At 44.1% G+C, this 22,650-nt stretch overlaps 1 protein-coding gene across 7 annotated transcripts in view; it reads right to left on the bottom strand.

Moving 5' to 3' along the window:
- The window catches only part of robo2 (roundabout, axon guidance receptor, homolog 2), a 199,310-nt gene that overhangs the window by 60,418 nt on the left and 116,242 nt on the right, over nucleotides 1-22,650 (bottom strand). For 6 of the 7 annotated variants that reach the window (XM_080772314.1, XM_080772316.1, XM_080772320.1 and 3 more), the window contains exons 3-6: nucleotides 15,628-15,785; nucleotides 14,676-14,796; nucleotides 14,099-14,237; nucleotides 5,692-5,840 (exon numbers count right to left, since the gene is read on the bottom strand). In XM_080772314.1, the coding sequence (XP_080628440.1) occupies nucleotides 5,692-5,840; nucleotides 14,099-14,237; nucleotides 14,676-14,796; nucleotides 15,628-15,785 (567 nt within the window). Of the gene's footprint in view, nucleotides 1-4,445; nucleotides 4,458-5,691; nucleotides 5,841-14,098; nucleotides 14,238-14,675; nucleotides 14,797-15,627; nucleotides 15,786-22,650 lie in introns of all 7 variants that reach the window. The other variant, XM_080772315.1, reaches the window with a different exon arrangement.

Here is a 22,650-nt window from a genome sequence, read left to right as displayed (position 1 = left end):
AGATCAAGGCTTAAGGTAGAAAGGTGCTTTAACGAATGAGAGGGGGGGGGGTCTTAGAGAGAAAGAAAGATCTTTTCTATTTTCATGTGACCTCAAGCAAATATTTCTCATTAAAAGACCATGGACTTGGTTTGAAAATGTCCATTATTTCTTTGAAATTGCATGTTGAACTGTCTCAGCCAATATTCACTGCTGTATCAAACGGCCAGGGCAACAGACAGTCCTTTGACTCTTGGCTCAATACATTTGAGCACGAGGAAAGTTTGAAGGTACACATACAGTATAGAAGTTCCTCTGAGGACCTTCTTAGCACCTCACTCTACCTTTCCACTTCACCAAGCAAACAGCTTTCATAACTTGTGATGAATCAGAGTGCAGAACTGAACGATAGTATGGAGTACCTCAGAAACATATGACTCACAACAGTACAGAGTGCACTTTGTGCTGAAAGCGGAGAACTTTACATAATCTATCTTTATAAACCGTCCAGCTTTCGTAGACCTATGATGAGATGTTTTGTTATATTTTGGCTGTGTTAAAGGAGAATTCCGGACCAGTGCTTTTCTTACCGTAATCTGATTTTACCACTAAGACGAGGGCGTGGTCGCGCTAAAACAACAGGTCTGGGAATGCTCATATATGGACCATTTTCTTTTCTTTTTTTCTTTTTTTAATTGAAGTTTTCGGGCCGGGTAGGTCGTAAAATGTGTGCAAATTAGTAAGGCCAGGCAGGGCCTCGGGCCAGCCCAGTTAGGGCCGGGCCTTTATTTTATTTTTGTTGAGAACGCTAGTTTTCGCCGGCTGCTGGGCACGGCTGCGCTAATGACTTTGGGGTGGGCCTGCCTAGAGTTTGAATGGACAGGTATCAGTCAAAAGGGAGACATCGAAGAGGAAGGACGGGTGGGGTAGGATCAACATATGGAATGTCAGAACACGACCGATTTAGCCTTAGGCCCATTGTGTGTCGGAGCTGCGGTGCGCTGGGGATGGAGTCATGTATTTTTTTTTACCTCTACCACTCTTTCTTGGATATAATAAAAGTGTTGGTCCGGAATTCTCCTTTAATGACAGGTACTGTTTGTTTTGGTAAACAGTAAATCCGAACTATATTTATCTCATGAGAAATACTGAATATTATCACAACAAAGTCGAGGTCTACAGATGGCTGAATCTTGAGCGTAGTTATATGGCCCTGACTGTGACCTTTCCTTATTTGTCAAACTGTGCAGGCTTCCTGCTGACATGAACTATGTTGCCCTTGATTACAAATTACCATCACGTACAGCAGACATTTAAAATCATCAATCATAGTCATCTAGGCCAAAGAGTTCAACACTTTTAATACTTGCAGAGTGGATCAGATTTGTGGCATTAAATATAGTATTTGATGAATCAAACTTCTATTTCTTATTGACAAAGATAATTCTATGATCACAGATCAGATATCAAAGTGACCCCATGCAAGATTTGTTTGTTTTGAACATCCCAAAATCTGAATCTGAAAAAGAATAAAAGACTTGTCGCAGAACATCTTACATTCATTCTATTTCTTTTGATTGCTGTCTAAGTCCTTGAACTGTCAAGCCAGCTGGTTCCAGTAAGGGAAATCTCTTCCCATTGGGCTGATTTCTCCATGTAATCCCTTTCTGGGAGTATGTATTTGTCAAAGATACACACAGTTGGGAATGAGGCAGATGGCTACAGATTTACAGCATTCCCACTTGGCCCTCTGCAGCTTAGTTAGCTTGCGCCTCTCGCATTTCTGGGCCTGAAACAGCCCTCCTAAATCACAGTCTGGCAAAGAGCGTTTCCTCCTTTCTCTCTCACTGGTCAGTCCATCCCACACGTTGCATCACCGCTAACCACTCACGCCTGTTACATCTATCACAGTCCCAAATTAGTCTTTTCTCACACTTATCTTTATCGCTCTCTCCTCATCTCCTTGTTTCCTAGGAACTTGTGGCACCAGTGCACGTACTGTAGTACTCCTACCATAGATATTAAAAGTATAAATAGGTCATAAGGGCCATACTGTACTTGTTCACAACCGTTTACTTGTTAGCTGGGGACCCGATGATGCTTACCGATTATGTTCACCACAACCAAGGTATCCTCATAACAAACATGTCAAACGTGTAATGATTATTTCTTCTTCTGTATACACACATGATTATTTCTTTCTATGATCTGTAACCGTGACCTTAGCTCGGCTAAATCATACCCCAGTGTTTTGTTGTAGCCAACCAACAATGTGGAGCGCCACATTTCTTAATAAGGTGCCATGGTCAATAATTCAAATGATTGACTCAACTAGTAGAAACTGCAATTCTCTTTTCGAGCCCAACACCATACATGGACTACATTGTTCTAATATACTTTGAACTACACTTATTTAACCATCCTAGTGTACCTATTCTGATGCGAACTGAGCACTGATTGCACTCTAGAATAGCTGATTTTCGGCTATCGGCTATTTTTGTGTAAAGCAAAAACATTAGGGGGCCTGCATAGGTTTTAAGTGGTTAAATCCTGATTCATGCTATGGTTTACTGTCTACCTTCCTTCCTATCTCTTACTCTAACTAGTAAGAAATGTATACAGTACATCTAAAACAAAAAGATTGACATTGTGTAAGGATGTGTGTAAGACACATCCTTAAAACACAGAAGGCACCCATCAAACATGGATATTTACAGGAAGTCGGTTTCCCAGCTTGGCTCACATGGCTCACTCACACGGGTCCTGTTTTGATTCAGAGACCCTTAACGACATGTGAGAGGCTCCTTCCTGTCCCCTCCCAAGGAAACGCATGATCAGGCCCCCATATTTAATTCATGACAAGTCACATCTGCCCCGGGTATGGCGGGGGGGAGTTACAGCATACAAAACTCGGAGAAGAGAACAAATGGACAGATAGACATACATTCATATAAGTCACCCCCCCCCCCCCCCCCCCCCCCCCCCCACACACACACACACACACACACACACACACACACACACACACACACACACACACACACACACACACACACACACACACACACACACACACACACACACACACACACACACACACACACACACACACACACACACACACACACACAAAAAATCATATTTTATTCAGAAGTCTACGGCAATTACTGTCTCTTTCCCACAGGCAGGCTGAATGTGTAATTTCCTCCATCTTCTCGGAGGCTGACAGCTCATGACAATTGTGGGACGGCCACTGCTGTTTTGGCAACCTCGGTCGTGCCATTGTGGCAGCATTTGGGCTCCGTCTGCCAGTCAAGAGCGTGATGACTTCGCCCCTAGTAGCCCCTACCCCTCTGTCTCTAACCAACCCCATATCTTTCTGCCAGTCAAGACCGTGATGACTTCCGCCCCTACCCCTCTCTCTAACCAACCCCATATCTACCCCTCTGTCTCTAACCAACCCCATATCTACCCCTCTGTCTCTAACCAACCCCATATCTACCCCTCTGTCTCTAACCAACCCCATATCTACCCCTCTGTCTCTAACCAACCCCATATCTACCCCTCTGTCTCTAACCAACCCCATATCTACCCCTCTGTCTCTAACCAACCCCATATCTACCCCTCTGTCTACTCTCTAACCAACCCCATATCTACCCTTCTGTCTCTAACCAACCCCATATCTACCCCTCTGTCTACTCTCTAACCAACCCCATATCTACCCCTCTGTCTCTAACCAACCCCATATCTACCCCTCTGTCTACTCTCTAACCAACCCCATATCCTTCTTCTCTGCATTCCTCTCCTCTCTCCGCTATCTTGTGTTCCTTCCTCCAGATGTCCCCCCTTCACTATCCATTTCTACAGTTTGAAGTGTATCAAATGACTCTGACCTTGTCTTTCTCACATCTATTTGGAACACTCAGTGAGATCTCCTGTCTCTGTCTTGGGGTTCGGAGGAAATGAGCCCGTCCAAGACACACAGATCTGAGCGATGTGCACCACGCGCCAAAAGTCCACAGATGGCCTCAAGACGTGCATGTTAAGCAGGGTCCCAGTACAGCAGCGGAATAACTATGGAAGATGAGAGTCTGTCTACATCTGACATAATCAGATGTCTGGCCTTGTCCACAAATAGTGAAGGACAGAGTATATATTCTACAAAGCTGAGAATTTGTCATCATTTAAAAAAATAATCTTTATATTCCTGGTTTAGTGAACTTGAGAAGGCACGCAAGAACCAAATCTAAAAAAAACAATGTAACCGTTAAACACTCGACATTTTGGGGGAGTTAACAAGATGTAACATTATGGTACATCACAACAGCCATGTTAGTCAAGTATACAGTATGTTACAGTGTGCTAACAGTCAGTGGTGGTCAAGCAGTCGGATGCAGAGGTGTGTATGGGGAGCACATGCAGGAGGATGGGAATGGGAGCAGATCAGAAGGATGATGACCACTTACCTACAGGGCGAGCTGGAGACACAACAATGGAGGAGTGGATACACGACAGAAACAAATCAAGAACAAACACACGTACAAACACACAAACAAAGAAGGGGAACAGAACAAACATAATAAAGTAAGACAAAATAAATAATAAGTCAGAATGAATGATATGTTGTGTTTCCAGAACAGGGTAAGCAATGACAGAGATGATCCAATAGAACAGGGTTTTCCTGCAATTGGTACTTTTGCCTCAGCTTTACTTTACCTTACACTGACTGCCATAGAAAGCCTAATGTCAGTGCCCCCCAGTGGCCGAATATTTTGCACAATATAAAGCATAGCTTTCTGGGGGGAGTTGCTCTCTATTCTCCAGATGCAAAAATGTGCTATTGGATGTTCTCTGTCTGCATATATGAAATGTACAGTTCTACAGGTGGTGTGTGTTTGTAGTAGCATGGTGAGGTGTGTATTCATTGTTAGCACTGATGCATAGAGCAACTGAAAGCCAGAGAGAAAGAGATAAGAGATATATGCCTGGTGCTAGATATCATATTCCAGTATTATGAGTATAATAAGACTAAAGTGGTCTAGCAGGGAGGATACATTCTGCAGTTGAGACTCAACACCATATTAAAATATGTTGGCACAAGTAGTGACCATTTCCCTGTATGATTATCTGTCTCCCCTCTCTTCAGCCAAGACCTGAGCCTCTGTTCTAAAAAAAGAAAAGCAGGTTCCACATAAATCCCAGTATTTAAAAGGGCTGAAAATTGAAGTCAGCCCTCGGCTTGCTGTGTGGCATTAAAGCGCTCCACAGAGACCTTGAATTCTCTGATCTAATGGGCAGAAGAGTATAGCGCAAGAGAGAAAAGATTATGGTTAGAATGTTTTTATTAACCTTGCGAACCTCGAGCACAGGCCTGTCGGTGTGCACCAGTAAACTGTGAAATGGCTTTACTGCTGACTGGGTGGTTACAGCGTGGCTACCCAACCGCTGCGAGGGGAGGTGGCGGCGGGGGGTGGAGGCAATGTGTGTCGATGCTGCACTTGAAAGTGTAAATAATTAAATGTATTCATAGACTGACTGTCCACATCTCTCTCGGCTTAGAGAGTCAGCACTGCTGGAACTCCAGGAGGCTTCATAGGTTATACTGTCCGTCAGGGTCGCACAGTATTCAACCATGAGCTCAATCAATGGCCCATGATGACACCTTTGTGTTGGCTGTTGTGTGAGCTAAATGTGAAACAACAGCATGGCGACGGCATTTCCTACCTCGGACAGTAAGTGTGGCGGATGCCTCCAGCTTGCCCACGCGGTTTTCTGCCACACAGGTGAACGTGCCTTCATCGTTGGTCGAGGCCTTCTTAACCCGGAGAAGGTAGTCCTCCTTATCGTACTTGATCTCATACCTGCCGACAGGGAAACAATAAGCATGAGATTCCGGATTCTGTATCTGTCCGTATATCTACAGCATCAAAAGGCAGATGTTAGATGTTAAATTCAGATTCAGATGTCCCACTGGCAAAAATGTGCTGGTAGTGAAGCTATTAAGCTAAGCATGTTAAGGTATCTGGCAGCATTTTCTCCCTGAGAGGTGAACAGTGTTACCAGTGTTAGAAACCCAACCGTTCATTTTGACAATGGGAGATTGGAATAAGGTGGATCAATTATTTAGCAATGACACGCAGTACAGGGAGAGGCATGCTCTCAACTGGAACCCCCAAACTCTTCCAATATTCATGAGCCGTTCCTTTGTGTTTATGAGTGAGAGTGAGTGAGTGAGTGAGTGAGTGAGTGAGTGAGTGAGTGAGTGAGTGAGTGAGTGAGTGAGTGAGTGAGTGAGTGAGTGAGTGAACGAGCGAGCGAGCGAGCGTGCGTGCATGCGGTCTGTGAGTCTGGAGTGTGTGTGTTTGGGAGAGCATAATGCACTGTATATTTACAGTGCTACACAATGAAAAAGGTACTTTGCTTGACAGAGTAGCTATAGACCTGCTACAGCTTAATGCCTGAAACTATGACCCCATATTTTTTGGGGAACCCAAATGTTCCCACACAGGCTAATTCACTATTTTTGGAGTGGGGATAACATATAATAATTTACCACCAACATCTTGGCTGAAACAAGGGCATGCATTGAGGTTGTGATATTCCCACCATATAATGCAATACATGTGTTTGTGTGTTGTGTTTGTCACTTGGGAGGAATGGGGACAAAGAAAGAAAGAACAAAATAAGCATCAACCTAAAATCCATTTACTGTTCTGTTCAATATTATCATAATAGCTTTTAATTCAGTATCACTATATGGTTAGCGGTATATTATAGAAATGTTATACATGTCTATAGCAGCAGTGTGTGATGTTTGGTTGGTGTGTTGTTCTGTCTGGTAATTAGAAGGGTTTCGCTGGCATGGCAATGTGTGAGGGGTGTGGTGGTGGTGAGGGGGCTGCATGGTCGCTGGTGGTATGAGGTTTGGGGTGTCTGATGGCAGTCTGACAGCCAGACAACAGTCTGCTGTCCACAGTCTGTCACTACGCACAATGCGAGAACAGAATGGTGAGGCAGAGACAGAGAGAAGGAGAGATAAGGTGCCGCACCATTCCGCCTTCAAACACGAATGGCTTTCTCAAACCATGTTGAATTTAAACACAATACGATCTGTTAAGTTAACCGTGTCCCAGTAGCTCAGCGAGGTGAGGACGTCTTGTGTGTGAACAATGGACTATGTCAACGTTTTCTAAAGGGACTGGACTGTACAGTAACACAAGGCTATGGTCCATTTCCCCTGCACTGGAAAGGACCCTACCATCAGGTGTACTGATGGCTGTGTGCCACTGGCAGCTGCAAAGCTAATCTGTCCCGTCTCCCCATGTCTCCCCCCCCCCCCCCTGTGTTATGACATTTCCTGAGCAAGCGTTCAAAGGCAGCTTTATTGAAGTGCATTCTTCAACTCAGTTCCACCTCTCCACACAGGTACTTAAACAGCCATAATGATTATTTGACTGAGTCATGACTAAATACTTTGTTCTAGAGAAAAGGGGATGTACAGTACAGTTTCTGGCAATGGTGGGGCAGAGAATAATGCTTTTATTGTTTGAAAATGTTCTGGCAGCATCCACAGGAGTGACACAGCAGCTTTTTTCAGGCAGGCACGCTGTCTTGTTAGGTAGGAAACAACACAATCTAATCCATAGTCTAATTTTCTAGTGAACTAATGAATCACTCTTTTATAGTTTGGCCATTTTGGCCCAATGTGGCATGTTGTGAGGTTGTAGAGATATTTTCAAAAAAGATTGAAAGATCTTGAATTGGGAAAAAAACACAGCTGTACAAAAACATTATAATTTATATATTTATATTTAAATATTTTAAAGCCTATATATATATATATATATATATATATATATATATAGGATATTAGGCTTTAAAATAAATATTCTATATCCCTGGCTGGCATGGAGGAGATGGAGTCCGCAGGAGGAGTGAAAGGAGTGAAAGTGACAGGTGAGGCTTCTGAGAAGACCCTGCCCACAAGGCCACAAATACCCATTGTCATAGTCGGCCATACCATCCTGACAGGTTCCCACAGTCTGATACATGTTGCACGGCCGTGCCCTCACAGCAGGCAGGGCACACGCAGCACATCACACCAGACAACATGTGCATTGTTCTTTGGTCCTGTCTCCGCCAGTCTTCCAAAAAAGGACCTCAGGCTGCCGCATAACTTATTAGAGGGAAACCTGAGCCCAATCAATCTGTAATCAGCTTCCTATTTTGAATCAGCTTAGATGACAGGAGGGGTGGAAAAACTCTGGGATAAGAGGTAGTTGTGGCCACACACACACACACAAACACACACACACACACACACACACACACACACACACACACACACACAGAGACACACACAAGCGAGGGGAACAGTAGCTCTTTCTTGTAGCAGGCTTGGGGTAGGGCTCTGTTCCCCATTAGAGGAGGAATGTAATTACACATGTAATATGGATGGGTTGTGGAAAGAATCGGAGGGCCAAGTTCACTCTGCTGGCCTCTCCCTCCATCTTAACCCAGGGAACACACATGCAGACACATATACAACGTATGTACACACAGATTACAACATATGCAATCATACAGTATGCTGTAGATCACGCCCACACATACTGTACTATAATGGGTGCAGGCACTTGCTTATGCAATATGCAGTTAGATGCGGAGTGATGAAAATGTAAGCATATATGGCAAGATTAAGCATCATTTCTCTCGTCTTGTTGATAAACCACATTAATCTCGGCCTCCCTATTTTGAGCATGTCATTATAGGCAAAGGCTTTCCAATACAAAAATAGAAGCTCACAACATGTGCTATGGGCTGGTAGAAATGCTATTTTGACTATTGTCATACAACAACTACTGACTACTGTCATACAACAAAGTATATAGGTCTTATTAAGTACTGAAGTTAAGTGCATGTAGTGCACAGGCCAATGCATTTATTCAAATCTTTAAAAAACTAACTTTTAAAAGCAGCACTACAACTTGAAAATCCTTGAGGTCATCTCAGGGAGAGAGATCCCTCCATCTGTCATACAGCATGAGCACATAATCACCTGAGTCGCACCCAAAAGAAAGTGCCAAATGACTGAGCCTGACAGCACCTTATCTCTTGGATAGATTGAGCGTGTGTGCAGTATACTGTAAACTGTTCTCCGAAAAATGACTCAGCCTGAGTAGATTTTATCTATACCTTACCTCTCTCTGCACAGGACTGCAACTGTGTGTGTGTGTGTGTGTGTGTGTGTGTGTGTGTGTGTGTGTGTGTGTGTGTGTGTGTGTGTGTGTGTGTGTGTGTGTGTGTGCATGCGTGTGCGTGTGTGTGTGTGTGTGTGTGTGCGTATGTGTGTCGGACTCCGCATATGGGACCGATGCCAGTTCACACTCCAGTCTGATGGATCTGAGACAAAGTCCCCTCTCTGCTCTGATTCAGCCTGATCCTGTTTCACACCACCTGACTGCCACTTCACCTCAGCCTGATCAAAGGAGCAGGAGCCTACCTGTCCAGACACTATCAACCATAGCAGAGAATCAATTAAGCGCCATTATGGCCTCTCATCTATCCTGCTCAGGGCCCACAGCCAGAGCATCACTCCCTCCCCCTGAGTCTCCTCTCCTCTCACATTCCCTACGAAGCCAGGGTGGTTAACCTTCTTAACACTATTTTTGCCAGGGAAGTCTTCAAAAAATAATGGCGCTAGAGTGCCAGCAGATGAGGCAGATTTTACTCTGAAAAGCCCGCTTTCCGTTACCCCCCAAAACCGGGACGCATAATCTTCCGTTCTTACCTCACGCTGGTACACCTAAAGTCTCTCTAGAAGCGTTTATATTCCAAACAAGATGCTTCCTGAAGTCAGAAGTGAAGACAGAACATTGTCCTCCTTGTCAAAACCATGGAGAGCGCCCTCGATTTAAAGTTATGAGCCATTCTAATGAAGCCGTAAACAATGAAGTGAACGGCAGTGCACATGCATGAAACACAAGGAGTACGCTGCAGAAGGAAAGTCCAAAAAAAATAATATATATATATATATATATATATAAATAAAAAACGATATTTCTATTTTTATCAATAAAAAATAACTAAGGACCCCTGTACACGTCCAAGGCACCTGTGGTTTTTCATTCCCAGGCCGTGTATACACGTCCTTAGCATAAAAAGTGTTAAGCCAAAATGAGGCATTTATCACATTGCTCAAAGATCAGCTTGGCACTATTACAGTCACGGCGGTTAGGTTGGGGTTTGGTGGAGGGTAAGCTGATCCTAAATGGGTCTCTTACTTTAACGTCGGTGAGTTCAGAGCCAGGGCTCCATGGTAACAGTGACATGCAGTATAAGAGACTTTAGTTAGACAGAGCGCTTTGGATCAGATGCTGGTGATCTGCTGGGAGATGTTGCAGATAGCAAGAAGTAAGGAACAGCAAAGAATAGCATACTGGCACATGCCTGGGAGCTTGTGTGTCTGTCAGTTTGTGTGTGCGTGTGTGCGTGTGGATCAAAGGGTGTGGAGATGTTGCAGATACAGTACAGCAAGAACTAACAGTGGCAGGTGCCTGGAAGCTTGTGTGTGTGTGTGCGTGCGTGCCTGCGCGAGAGGATCAAAGGGTGTGCAAACACCTTCAAGATTGCTTTCTCAATATAGCAAATGAGAGAGACACAGAGTGACAGAAAGAGAGAGAGAATTTTACCTTGCCACAAATATCAATGAAATAAATTGGACCCATAATGAATTATCCACTGTGTATCTGTCTCTAATTAATGCATAGTGTTTTCATATTTTTTCTTTTGTTTTGCGTTATGTGTTTGATTTTCAGAGCATGACATTGCTGTTGGCACTCTGTTTCGATACAGCCTAAAAGATAAAAGCCCCCCACGTGCACAATCATGAATACCAGATGTATCCGCTTATATATCAGTGGAAGTAATGGAGACAGGAACCACAGACTCCCGTCTTTTTTCTGCTGAGTTGCGGAGGTGAGAAATTACTAAAAGTGGATGGTCAGCATAACACAGTCACTCCTGTCAGAGTGGCTTTAACAGCTCTCTCAAAAATAATGACACACACACACACACACACACACACACACACACACACACACACACACACACACACACACACAACGAGTGAGAAAGGAAGGCTTTTCACTGAGGTGGTGCGTGGACCGGTGCAGGGGGCTGTGTTTCTGGGGTCACGGGGGACAGAGGACCTGCATACAGATGGACCGCTAGAGCAGAGGCGCTCCGATAAGGAGGGCACACTGGGGCCAGAGGGAAGGAGGGAAGGAGGGAGGGAGACAGACACAGACCAAAGGAAAGAAAAAGAGATTTGGCCCACACACAGAGCTGGTTGGCAGTAGGAGATAACACACACTGCTGGCCAAGCCTCTTCTATTCTCTGGGATTTATTGACTGCTGCGGGGTCTCCCTCCTGGAGACCCGGAGGTCTCTGGTGCTCGCCTCCTGGCTCTCCAACATAACAAGCCAATTCTCTATGATTCTTTTTTATTTCCACTTAATCTATTCTATACAGAAGCAGCTGGCTCAATAATACCACCAACCCTAAATACGTTATATTTCAATGACAAGTAATTCAGCTAGGTTGAAAATGAACACAAGCAGTGCCGAGTGGGAATTCAGTCGAAACCAAGGTTTCTGAGAAGCAAAAAAGCTTCTGACAACATCAATGATCCACAATCTCCATAATTGGTAGATCAGTGGCATAATATGGTACTGGGCACTGTACAGCTACAGCGGGTTCTGCATACATGGGTGGGCCACGCATTTGAACTACTGTACAAATCTCCAACCATCACCCACTTCAATAGATCAGTAAATTGTTTAGTGAATCCTAAAACTACAGCAATCAATTCAATCAATTACAGTATTTTCAAAGCATCCAGGTAACAGTACACCAACCGTACTTAAGGTTCAGGTGAATCACCACCCATCATCACCCACCAGGCAAACCAGGCATACTTAATGAACTGGTGGGCTTGTCCACATAAAAAACGACATTTTAACAAATACTGTACACTTTTTTGAAAAGTTTTTTGGGTGATAAAAATCATCTTTAAATCAAAACAGCTTTTTTGTATTTCCTATTCTATACCACAGATGCTGGTCCCATCCTGGTAATTTCCTGTATATTCTCTGTGTGCAGCTACTCTGTGTGTGCATGTGTGCGTGCGTACGTGCACCAGGGAGGCTAATACAGCCACTGAGCACATTAAATACCTGTTTATTCAGCTGAAGCTCTAAGACCCCTTTTCCCCCTACATGCAAGTTGCACAGTTTACACACAGGCACAACCGTGTGCACATGATGCACAAACAGGGTAAGGGGTAGCAACAAAGACAAGTAGAAGGTATTTGGGGGGGAGGGGGGCACTAAGTCCCTCTCTTTCTACAGCTTATCATAGTAATAAGGACAGTATAACCTTTTTGGATGAAGAGCAAGCAGACCCCTTCCCACCACACTGATCTTTAAGGGTCCTCCACTCCCTTCCCCCTGTGGTGACAACCACTACTCTGTATACACCCAGGGGAGCTCACAGCCAAATGTCACAGTGTGTACTTATGGTAGCATATTTGTTAAACTGTAAAATCCTGAATGTTCAATTAACTCTGAGAGTGTACAAATGTAACCAATAAGGGGTACACTGTGTATTTTAACGCTCTTAATTGCTAGCAGTGTGATACTGATCGTTCAATAATTTGGCGGCCTTTGTTACTTAAGGTTCATTACTCGTTCTACTGCTAAACACAACTAGCTTCAAAGCAAGCATCGACGCAAGCAAGCAAGTGTCATGCTCCTCTGTTGTAATTCAATTAAAGTGTGCTAATTAGCGAACAAAAATGAGCTGTGTATCTCTGTTCCTGAGCCAACTCGATATCAAAGACATACAGTAAGTGAACTTTCTTTTTTTTGTGTGTGTGTGTTTGGTTTGGCACAGGACTCCCATCAGATATTAACAATCCGCCCAAATGCGTACGTGCCGTGTGTGCTTTGTGTAGTGATGCAAATGGTAAATTATGAGTAAGTTGTTGGCCAGGACACAGCACCAGTCTCTTTGATGTTGACGTTGACAATGACACCTCTGTAAATGACTGTGAATCACGGTGACGCAACAGGAGCAGTTGGACAACATCATCAGGGTCGGTCGTCTCTCACAGGAAGTGGGACAGACTGGCAGGCAGCGCGTTGGATTACATTAGCACACACAGCTTTTCTGTCACAAAACACACGTGTGTCTGTGTGTGTGAGTGAGATTAAGTAGGGTGAATGGGGTTAATGTGTATGCGAAGGGGATATTATCCTCGAGGTTTCTGAGGTGTCTGTGCCAAGGACCCACCTGCACAGCTGCACCTGCACACAGAATCTGGTCAGGTCCCGTCAGCTGGCTCTCTGTCACAACCTTCCCCCTAATGCCTCGAATCACCTCTGTCTCTGTCTGTCTTCCAAATTGCCTCATTTGGGTTTTTCTTTGCTGACTTTCTCAGCATCTGCCTTCCAGCCTGTTTGTGTCTGTACTTCCCCAAAGGTTCCGTCAGTCTCCATGCGTGCCTACCTCCCTACTAGATTCATATGTGGTTGTCTTCTCGCGGACGCCTTTCTTGAAATGTGTCACAATGTATAATCCTTGCCTCCTCTGCCCCTTTGTGTCTGAGTGGTCTGCGGAGACACCTGGGGGGTCGAGCAGGGGTGGGCCAGCGTGTGCAATGTACTGTGTGTTGTGGACAGCCTAATAGGGCAGCATAATGCCCGTTGGCAAGCAGGGCCAGGTGATAGCTGGCAGTGTGAGTTATCATCAAGCTGCATCACACTCTCACATTGACACTGATCACTGTGCTGCATATCGCTCTGTATAAAATAGTACCTGGCACATCAGCACGCACGCATGCAGTCACGCACGCACTCACACAGCTGATGGCAAACATTAGAACTGGAGAAGAGTGTGCAGGAAATAATACAGAGGCTAACAGATCTAATGTGGGGTCAGCTTATCTTCCATAAATCCTCCTCTGAACCAGTAGGGGCTGAGACCCTGCGAAACAAGCATCTGGGGAAACTCAACCTGAGGTACAGTGTCTGAACTGTGTCTGTAGAGTTTGTTTACCTCCCACGAGGGACATCAATGTCATCCTTCCTCCAGCGGACGTTGGGCTGAGGGTCTCCCTGTACCTGGCAACGGAACTCCACCGTCTCCTCCTCCAGAACCACCTGATTGATGGGCCGGCGCAGGAAGGTGGGCCTCTCTGCAGCGTGGATGAAGGGGAGAGTCAACATGATGTGTGTGCTTTTAGCATAATAAAAACTAAATAAATAAATATGCTGTCGGGGAGAAACCACCTAACTCCATTTGAGGTTTTTGATTATTATAAAGAAAAAATATAAATCAATGCTATTGAACACCATTTACGTCTGTGTGTTGGTTAAAAAATATTGAACCAATGAAAAGTATTAAAAAGTCTAAACTCCATTGGATCATCAAACTATTTTCTTTATTAATCAGTAGTGCAATTGAACACCCTTTAAGTCTGTGTGTTGGTTAAATAAATATTCAACCAAATATTCAACCAATTTTGTCAAAAGACAAATAAGAATAAAGTGGATGAAAATAAATAAATACATAAATAAAAACTACAATAACCTTGGTGTGAGCAGAAGTACTGTACAAGTATCTTGGAGCTTACCAAACACTGTGACTTGTGCCGTTTCACTGTCCCGTTCTCCCACCATGTTAGTACCCACGCAGATGTACATGCCAGCATCACTCTTCCTGGTGTTGGAGATCATCAGCTTTCCTCCACGAATCTAGGGGTGAGAAACATACTTCCTTTCAAACTTGTATTTATTTATCTTTTCAAAATAGCTTCTGTTATCATTCTTATTCATATATACAAAAATAGCCCATCTACAAGCTCACTCAAAGATAACAAACACAGGGCGATAATGTCAGTCAAAGTGCATAGTGCAGAATACTCAGAAGTGCATAGTGCAGAGTACGGAGGGTTATTGCACTTTTCATTTAGTATCCCGACAGCCTGTGGGAATAAAACTGTTCCTCAGCCTGCTGGGAGGACCTTGTACCCCTTTTCACCCTTTTTGACCTGTTGGGTGAGAAAAGTCTTGGGTATTCAATAGTGGCTATTTGAGGCAACGCTGGTACCGTCAGATTAAGGTTATTGTTGCCTGGAAGCCACAGAGATACTGTGTACTGAGTTGCGTGATTTTCTTTTGACTGAAACTGTAGGAGTACTGTCCAAAAATGTGTTTTGCAAAACGTCTACCTCCTGCTATGCGCTATAACAGGCCCATCACAGACGGACCGACAGACGGACAGGGTGCAAAAAATTGTCTCGCCCATTTCGGCCTGGCGGAGACAATACATTTATAAAACAAAACGTTGCCTATTATGATGTGCCCAACATAGTGATGCCAGGTTGAAGTGGTTAAAATATATATTTATTTGTGGAATCGTTTTGTGCAGTTGTATATTTTGCAATACAAATGTATGGTTGTGCAAAAAATGGCACGCCTGGATTCTTCTCACGTGAAACGGTTTCAGAACAACTGGCCTAAACCAATACAGAGCTTTATGCCAATCATAGTAACGTCACCCTCGTCATTCAGGCTAGTACTCACCGTGACTCTGTCCTCCTTGTCATCGATGCGTACTTTGTCCTTCTTCCAGTAGATGGTGGGTTCAGGGTGACCTCTGGGAGGGACACACTCCAGGATGGCTGGTTCTCCGACAGCCACCACTGCGTCTGTAGGGTTTTGTCTGAAGTCATCTCGCAACACTGAGGAGAAAACAAGATGAACCGGGGTTAGCCAGAGCACCATGACCAAACCATTAATCATACAGAAGAAATTTACCAGGTTATGGTTCAGCTTTCCTTCTTGAAAACATCTAATTTACTGAAACTTGTTGTTGTTTATGAGATCAGTATGTAGTGGGTGTATGCGGTCTTCATCCTGGCTATTTAAATGCGATGAGTGTTTTCAGCTGGCTGGGCTAGTACAAGTAAAGCTAATTGGAACTAATGGAGGTCCCTATGGAGGTAGCAGAACAAACACAGACCGAATGCCCTGAAGCTTGGTGTCACTCACATGTGAGAGCTTAGAGGGCTGCAATGTGCCCAGCAAAGTTGGCACACACAAAATCACGCTGGGGTGCGTGCGTGCAAACACATACACGCACACAAAACACACAAAACCGGTGGGTGGTCTGTCAAACAACTGCTGCCTTGTATCTAATCACCCTCAGGTAGGCCTTTCATCACAAAGATAGCCTCTCACCCTGTCTTGTGTTTACTCAAACACAACACCAGCTCATTATCACACACATACACACGCCACATTTAGTAAATAGTGTAATAACATCTTATGTATGTGGCATAAAGTTAGGGTCCAACCAATACTAGGATTTTGGGGCCAAAACAGATGCAGACAGGGAGTACAATAATCTGATATATAATACGAAAAATAAAAACACTAACATCAGTATTAGTGAAATCACACGCTGTGTTCATGATTTGATAGCCTGGCTCCAGCCCCTGAATCGCTAGACACGCCGATAAAAAAAAACTCTGACTCTGGTGAGCGAGGGAGCTTTGGTTGGAAATCTGAGCAGCTACGGCCAATCAGTGACGTTTCAACTCAATGACGGCGCTTGACCAAAAGTAAAAAGAAATTGTCTGCCCTCACTGACTGCGGTAACTTGCGACCATATCGATCTGGCTATTAAATCGCCATATGATAAATAGGTTCTTTATAGAAACGATGGTTTTAGAAGGATCATCAGCCGACATGTTTTATCGTTGTAATGTTCTATGGCAGTGTATGGGACTCCCACTTAACATCAAGATAAACCGCAGCCAATGAAGACAGAGTCGAAGGTGGAATTGACTGTTCACTTCATGACAAAGCGGTGAAAACTGCAAAAATAATAAAACAATACATTCAGAGTTGTTCTTAATTGACAGCATTCCAATCATTTCACAACTAAATAAACCCAGGTAATTAACAATCATACACATCTAGCTAAACCACATACACTTATCAGTGTTGATTAGTAGGATGACATACACCTGAGGCTAGGCTAGGCTATGTTATGTTCTGCAGACAACAGTAAACATTTGTCAAAAACGTTTCCAAATACAAAATAAACATAACAAAATACCACAAAATTGTACAGAAAGTTAGCATATCTAACATCAACTGCAACTTACAGCATTGCCTCTCAAAAGCTTCCAAGTTGGTAGATGTTTTCTTTTCTAAAGCCCCATTCAGACCGAAGAAGCAGAAGCTAGCTTCTGCTTCTTCGGTCTGAATGGGGCTTTAGGCTTACAGCTCTGAATAGTGTGTGTTTACTCTCTGCCCTGCTGCATCAAAGATGGTGCTCACAGGAAGTGACTCATTATATACTGATTTCTTCAAAATAAAAGCACATGTACACAGGATGACAATAAAGTAGTTGCAGGCTTTTCTAAAGCGGACAGAAATACCAACATTGCTTAGAATTGCCTTAAAGGCAAGACAATCGTGTTTGTTTACACTAGAGTGGTGCCCGTTGGGCACTGGCCTACTTGGAACGAAGCAAGTTGGAAATTAATGCCCCACCCAGTTATGTACCTTGTTGTTGCTGGACGTATGAATACAATCTGGAGTAAAAAGTGTGTTTAGCAAAAATCGGCCTCATGGTCATTCTGGATAATTTGGGGGTTCGAAATTAGTATCCAGGGAGTGTGTGTGCACAGTTTCGTAGCGACCGGGCCAAAGTCCGGGCCAACATTTTTGTTGGCTTTCGCCGGGTGGAGACAAAAATGTATTGCAATCATTGCAAATGTAATAATTAGAAATAACTATAAATATGTAATAATAATAAAAAAGTAAAACTATTAATAGTAATAGAAATAATAATAGAACAATTTCTAAAACATATTTTTTTCTGCATTAGGCCTACAATCTTTTCATAACACATGAGACACATGTCGGACAACATACTGTAACACAGATACTGAAATATCTGTGATAGTCAGTATGGGGGCCAGCCGATCGGTCGGCCTACTGTATGTAAAGCCTTTAGGTAACAGGAAAAAGGAACAAAGACTCATATTGAGACTAGCATGTAGTTCAGGAAAAACAGCTACTCACTGACTCATCACCTCCATGTAAAATGCAATTTATTAGAAACAGCCTTCTAGTTGTTTATAATGAATAACTTTTTGAATTGAGGCATAATGTCCCCAGAAGAATAAAAATGAACTTGAGACAGATGCGCTTTCACAACAAAAACGAATTATCCCATATCTTGTGTGCGGTTTTTAGAGCCAGAAATGTGGACTTGATTTTAGCTGTGGCTCAGGCAGGGTGCACTCAAACAGACTATTCTAGGTTTGATCTGAAGTGGGGGGAAAAAATCCATGATTTTCCATGGTGGGAAATTGTGGCACGCTGGTGTGTGTCCATCCATGGCGGAGAGACTAGAGAGGGACACATGAATCCTCTGAAGGATGAAAGCAGAGAGTGGGCTTGTTGGAGGATGTTTGAAGATGTTTGAGAAAGGCTAAATTAAGGGCAGCACCACAGGTCTTTATGTAAATTCCACGTGGCACAGGGGAGAGAAGGAGAGGGAGCCAGGATTATAGAGGGGATAACAGGTCCCTGCGCTGCAGGTCACTCTCATCTTCTCTCTCTCTCTCTCTCTCTCTCTCTCTCTCTCTACCTCTCTCTTATTCTTTCCATTTCTCTAGCGAAGCTGCACAGCCAATGTGCGCTTATTTATTTAGTCCAAGGGGTGGGGGGGAGTGGAGGATAGAGGAAGCTTTCAACCCAATTATCCTGGGGGATACGATGGGGAACATAGAGGGACTTTTGTGTGACACAAATTCAAATGAAACCTATGCTCAGGGGAGACAAGAGGGAACACAAAGAGAGCTACGACGGACGGAGGGAGGGAGGGAGGGAGAGACAGCAATGGAGTGACAGAGAGGTGGAGGAAGAGGGAAGGCTCTCTCATGCAGAGATGTCCTATAGTAATATCTAGGGAGCCGGGTCAGGAAATTAACCTGCTCTGGAGTGGTGGGCCCTCTCTAGCCAGGGTGAGCAAAATGGCTGACCACTGCCAGGATTCATGTATTTGCATCACAAACAGAACTCCTGCTGTCTAAACCCATAGCCAGGTTTAGACCAGATGCACCCATGTTGTTACTCTGCCTGAGTATTGGTTTAATTGTTCCCTTCCATTCATTGGTGATAGCACCCTTGGGATTTACGCAAAAACCATTTCCTTTCAAACAGGGAACAACAACAAAAGAAACATGCATTATCTGTAATTAACGTGCTTTTTTTCTGTGACATTGGACTGTGTGTCAAAGTAAAAGCCCCTCCATCATGTAATTAATAGCCAAACACAGAGTGGCCTCACACTAAAGCAAATAAAAATAGCACTTGTTGAGGACTAAACAGTGGGTCACAAGCAGCTACGAAACAAACAAACAGATGCATTACTGGTGATGGGATTATGCCCTATATATTGGTGCTGGGTTTGCTAATGCCAGGACAATGATTTGAACAGATTTATACATTTACAGAGCACATGAGGGAAGGGAAAATCCAAGCACACATTCTATTCTAGAATTTATGTCTAAATCAACCCAATCGACCATCTGCCTTCCGTCATTACAGTCTGCATTTGAATATCTCCTTTTTTATTGGGTTTTAGTGAGGCTACACCATTTAGCTGTGTTGTATCACATGTACCCAGTGGTGTGTTCCAGGTTTTTTCGGAGGGTATACCATAATCATTCCCTGCACAACCACATCATGCTTGCATATATATGCCTGCGCAAAAATATTAAGTAGTTCTGGTTATTTTGTGGGGGCACAGGGGGCCACGCATTGAAAGTAAAAACTAGCGTAATTTGTATTGTTGACCTATTTCTACCATATAGTGCAACTTTCGTTCATATTTGTCCCCTCTATCACACAGAACAAGTTTTTTGTGTCCATATCACTATACCCAAAAATAGTTCCGTAGGTCAGTAGGAGACTCCACCGCTAATCAATTTATTGGCTTAGGAATGCCACAAAAACGTACGCGTTCTGTGGCCAACGTGTAAGTGCCTCTCGCCTACAACAACTGCGGACTATAACCAAATATAATAACTCTATGGACTAGATAGCGATGGAGGCCCGCCATCTCAAGCAAACTTGAGACACCATAGTGAGCTAAAGCGAGCGAGTTGCCGTGTTGAACGTTGTAAAGTTCGCTTAGCCGACTCAGGGCCGTTCGAGTTGCGACTCGATAGGCAGAGAATAGTAAATAATGTTCTGGCGAGAGCGTTTCCCCCGACTGCCACTCAAAATGGCTACTGGCCAATCACAGCGCGTCCGTACTGGCCAATCACAGCATGTCCTTGCATAACCCGTGTAGGCTTTCGAAGGACGCATCACTTTGAAGCTCATATATGGAGATCTCTGTATCTATCTGTATCTGTCTGTCTGGCCTAAGGTTGGATGCGCTCAACAAATTCCCTGCAAATCCAGCCAGCTGTTTGGGACGAAAGTATTGGATAGATTGTCCGTCATCGGAATTCTTTAGCCGGGCAAAATATTCCACATGATTTGTTGCATTGCCTATAGTAGGCGGTAAGCTGTTATTCAATTTCCTTACATTTCCGGTTTTTGGTTCACCATTTTGTTTCTTTCTTCATCAATTTTAAAGTGAATCAATTTGAGGCTAGACTTGCACAGGATGTGCAAGTGTAACTCTTGCAAATCTAGCTTCAGACTTGCTCCTCCAACACATGCATGTTTATACCGTCAATGGTATATGGTTTACATGCACAGCCACAATGATTGCGCACACAGATATTTATGTACCACAACTGCGGTTCACTTTTTGGCAATGACTGATTTCCTTTCTTCAATTACACAGCCAGCCTTTTCTAGATTATAAGTATGTGCTGTAGTGTTTGTGGGTCTAACTGACTGAGACAATATATCCACAGTCAGAAACTGAACCCAACTATGTCTCAAACTCAAGCTTAAATAGGCTTAGGCCTATTTAAGCCCATATCGGTAGGCAGACATGAGGTAATTTCAATCCCTCTGGAACCCTCAGTTCTTCTTCCTCTGGAAACCTCTCACCTCCCATGGAGTTCCAGCTGGCCCCAAACACTGCTGCCTTGCGTATTAATATTTATATCTTTTTTTACATTTGCACCCCCCTGTTCACAACCACTAGTTCACTACATCTGTCAGTCCAGCTGCGGTCTGAGGAGAACTCTGTCCTCGCCTCCCATGTTTCATTTATATATTTATTCTCCAACTATCAGAGCTGTGAGCGCATTTTAAAGTAGAAATATCAGGCGGGGGGATAAGCGTGGTGAATTCGCTGGTCTGGAAGTTGGCACTTAGTCAACATTTCAAAACTTAAAAGGAAGGGAGTTGGGTTGCAACTTGCCCTGTGCAACAGTTAAGGACTTGAGTGTAGAAGGCCGTGCCAAAATGGAAACACAGACATCTCTGTCACACACACTCTCTCTCTCTGTGTGTCTCTCTCTCTCTCACACGCACACACACACACACACACACACACACACACACACACACACACACACACACACACACACACACACACACACACACACACACACACACACACACACACACACACACACACACACACACACACACACACACACACACACACACACACCCCACCCCCCCTGTGGTAAGCCAGTTTGTCCCTATAATACACTGGCAGGAAAGAGGTCTGTGCCAGCAACCCTTAGGGAGGTGTGTGTGTGTGTGTGTGTGTGTGTGTGTGTGTGTGTGTGTGTGTGTGTGTGTGTGTGTGTGTGTGTGTGTGTGTTGTGTTCTTAACTGACATGGACTCACACATTGAACGGGCCTCTGCCACATTTACATGACAGCAGAACAGCCTATAGCACTGAGCCTCATAGCGGGTGCAGGGACAAGGTGAGGAGAGATATTTGGTGCTGTGCACCCAGTTCTCCCACCCAGGACATTAGTCACTGGAGGGTGACACTGCTTGTCGGTAAGATTAGTGGGGAGCCTTGAGTGAGGAGGTCCAGCCTGCATGCTGAGATAAGTGCCGACATGGGCGTTCTACCGGCCTGTGTGCCTGTCTTTGGTTCACAAGATGTTGTGCCCATGTCAAAATGTTGCAGGCTAAAAGTTTAAAACCCCATTTCTTTCAGCTGTATAAGATGTGCTACACATTGACAGGCACATTCCCTTACACACACACACACACACACACACACACACACACACACACACACACACACACACACACACACACACACACACACACACACACACACACACACACACACACACACACACACACACACACACACACACACACACACCTACTTATACGCAGACAAATCCCATAAACTGTGCAGCATTCTTAAAAGCTGCAGGGTCTAGCATTTTCCAATGGCAAATGATTATGTATGTAGTTATTTGGAAGTTATTACATTTTGTCCTCAGTTTACTACAGCAAGACTCTCCATAGATATTGTCCTGTGTCCACGCTAAGAAACAGAGGAAGATTAGAGCAGCTATAGAAGCCTGGGGGCCCAGAGACTCGACGACCCAGACTCACAGCCTTCAATTCCGTCTCCGATT

The sequence above is a fragment of the Protomyctophum bolini genome (genome assembly GCF_963924005.1).
Source record: "Protomyctophum bolini genome assembly, chromosome: 9".
Classification (NCBI taxonomy): domain Eukaryota; kingdom Metazoa; phylum Chordata; class Actinopteri; order Myctophiformes; family Myctophidae; genus Protomyctophum; species Protomyctophum bolini.
This window is presented reverse-complemented; position numbering and strand designations above follow the sequence as displayed.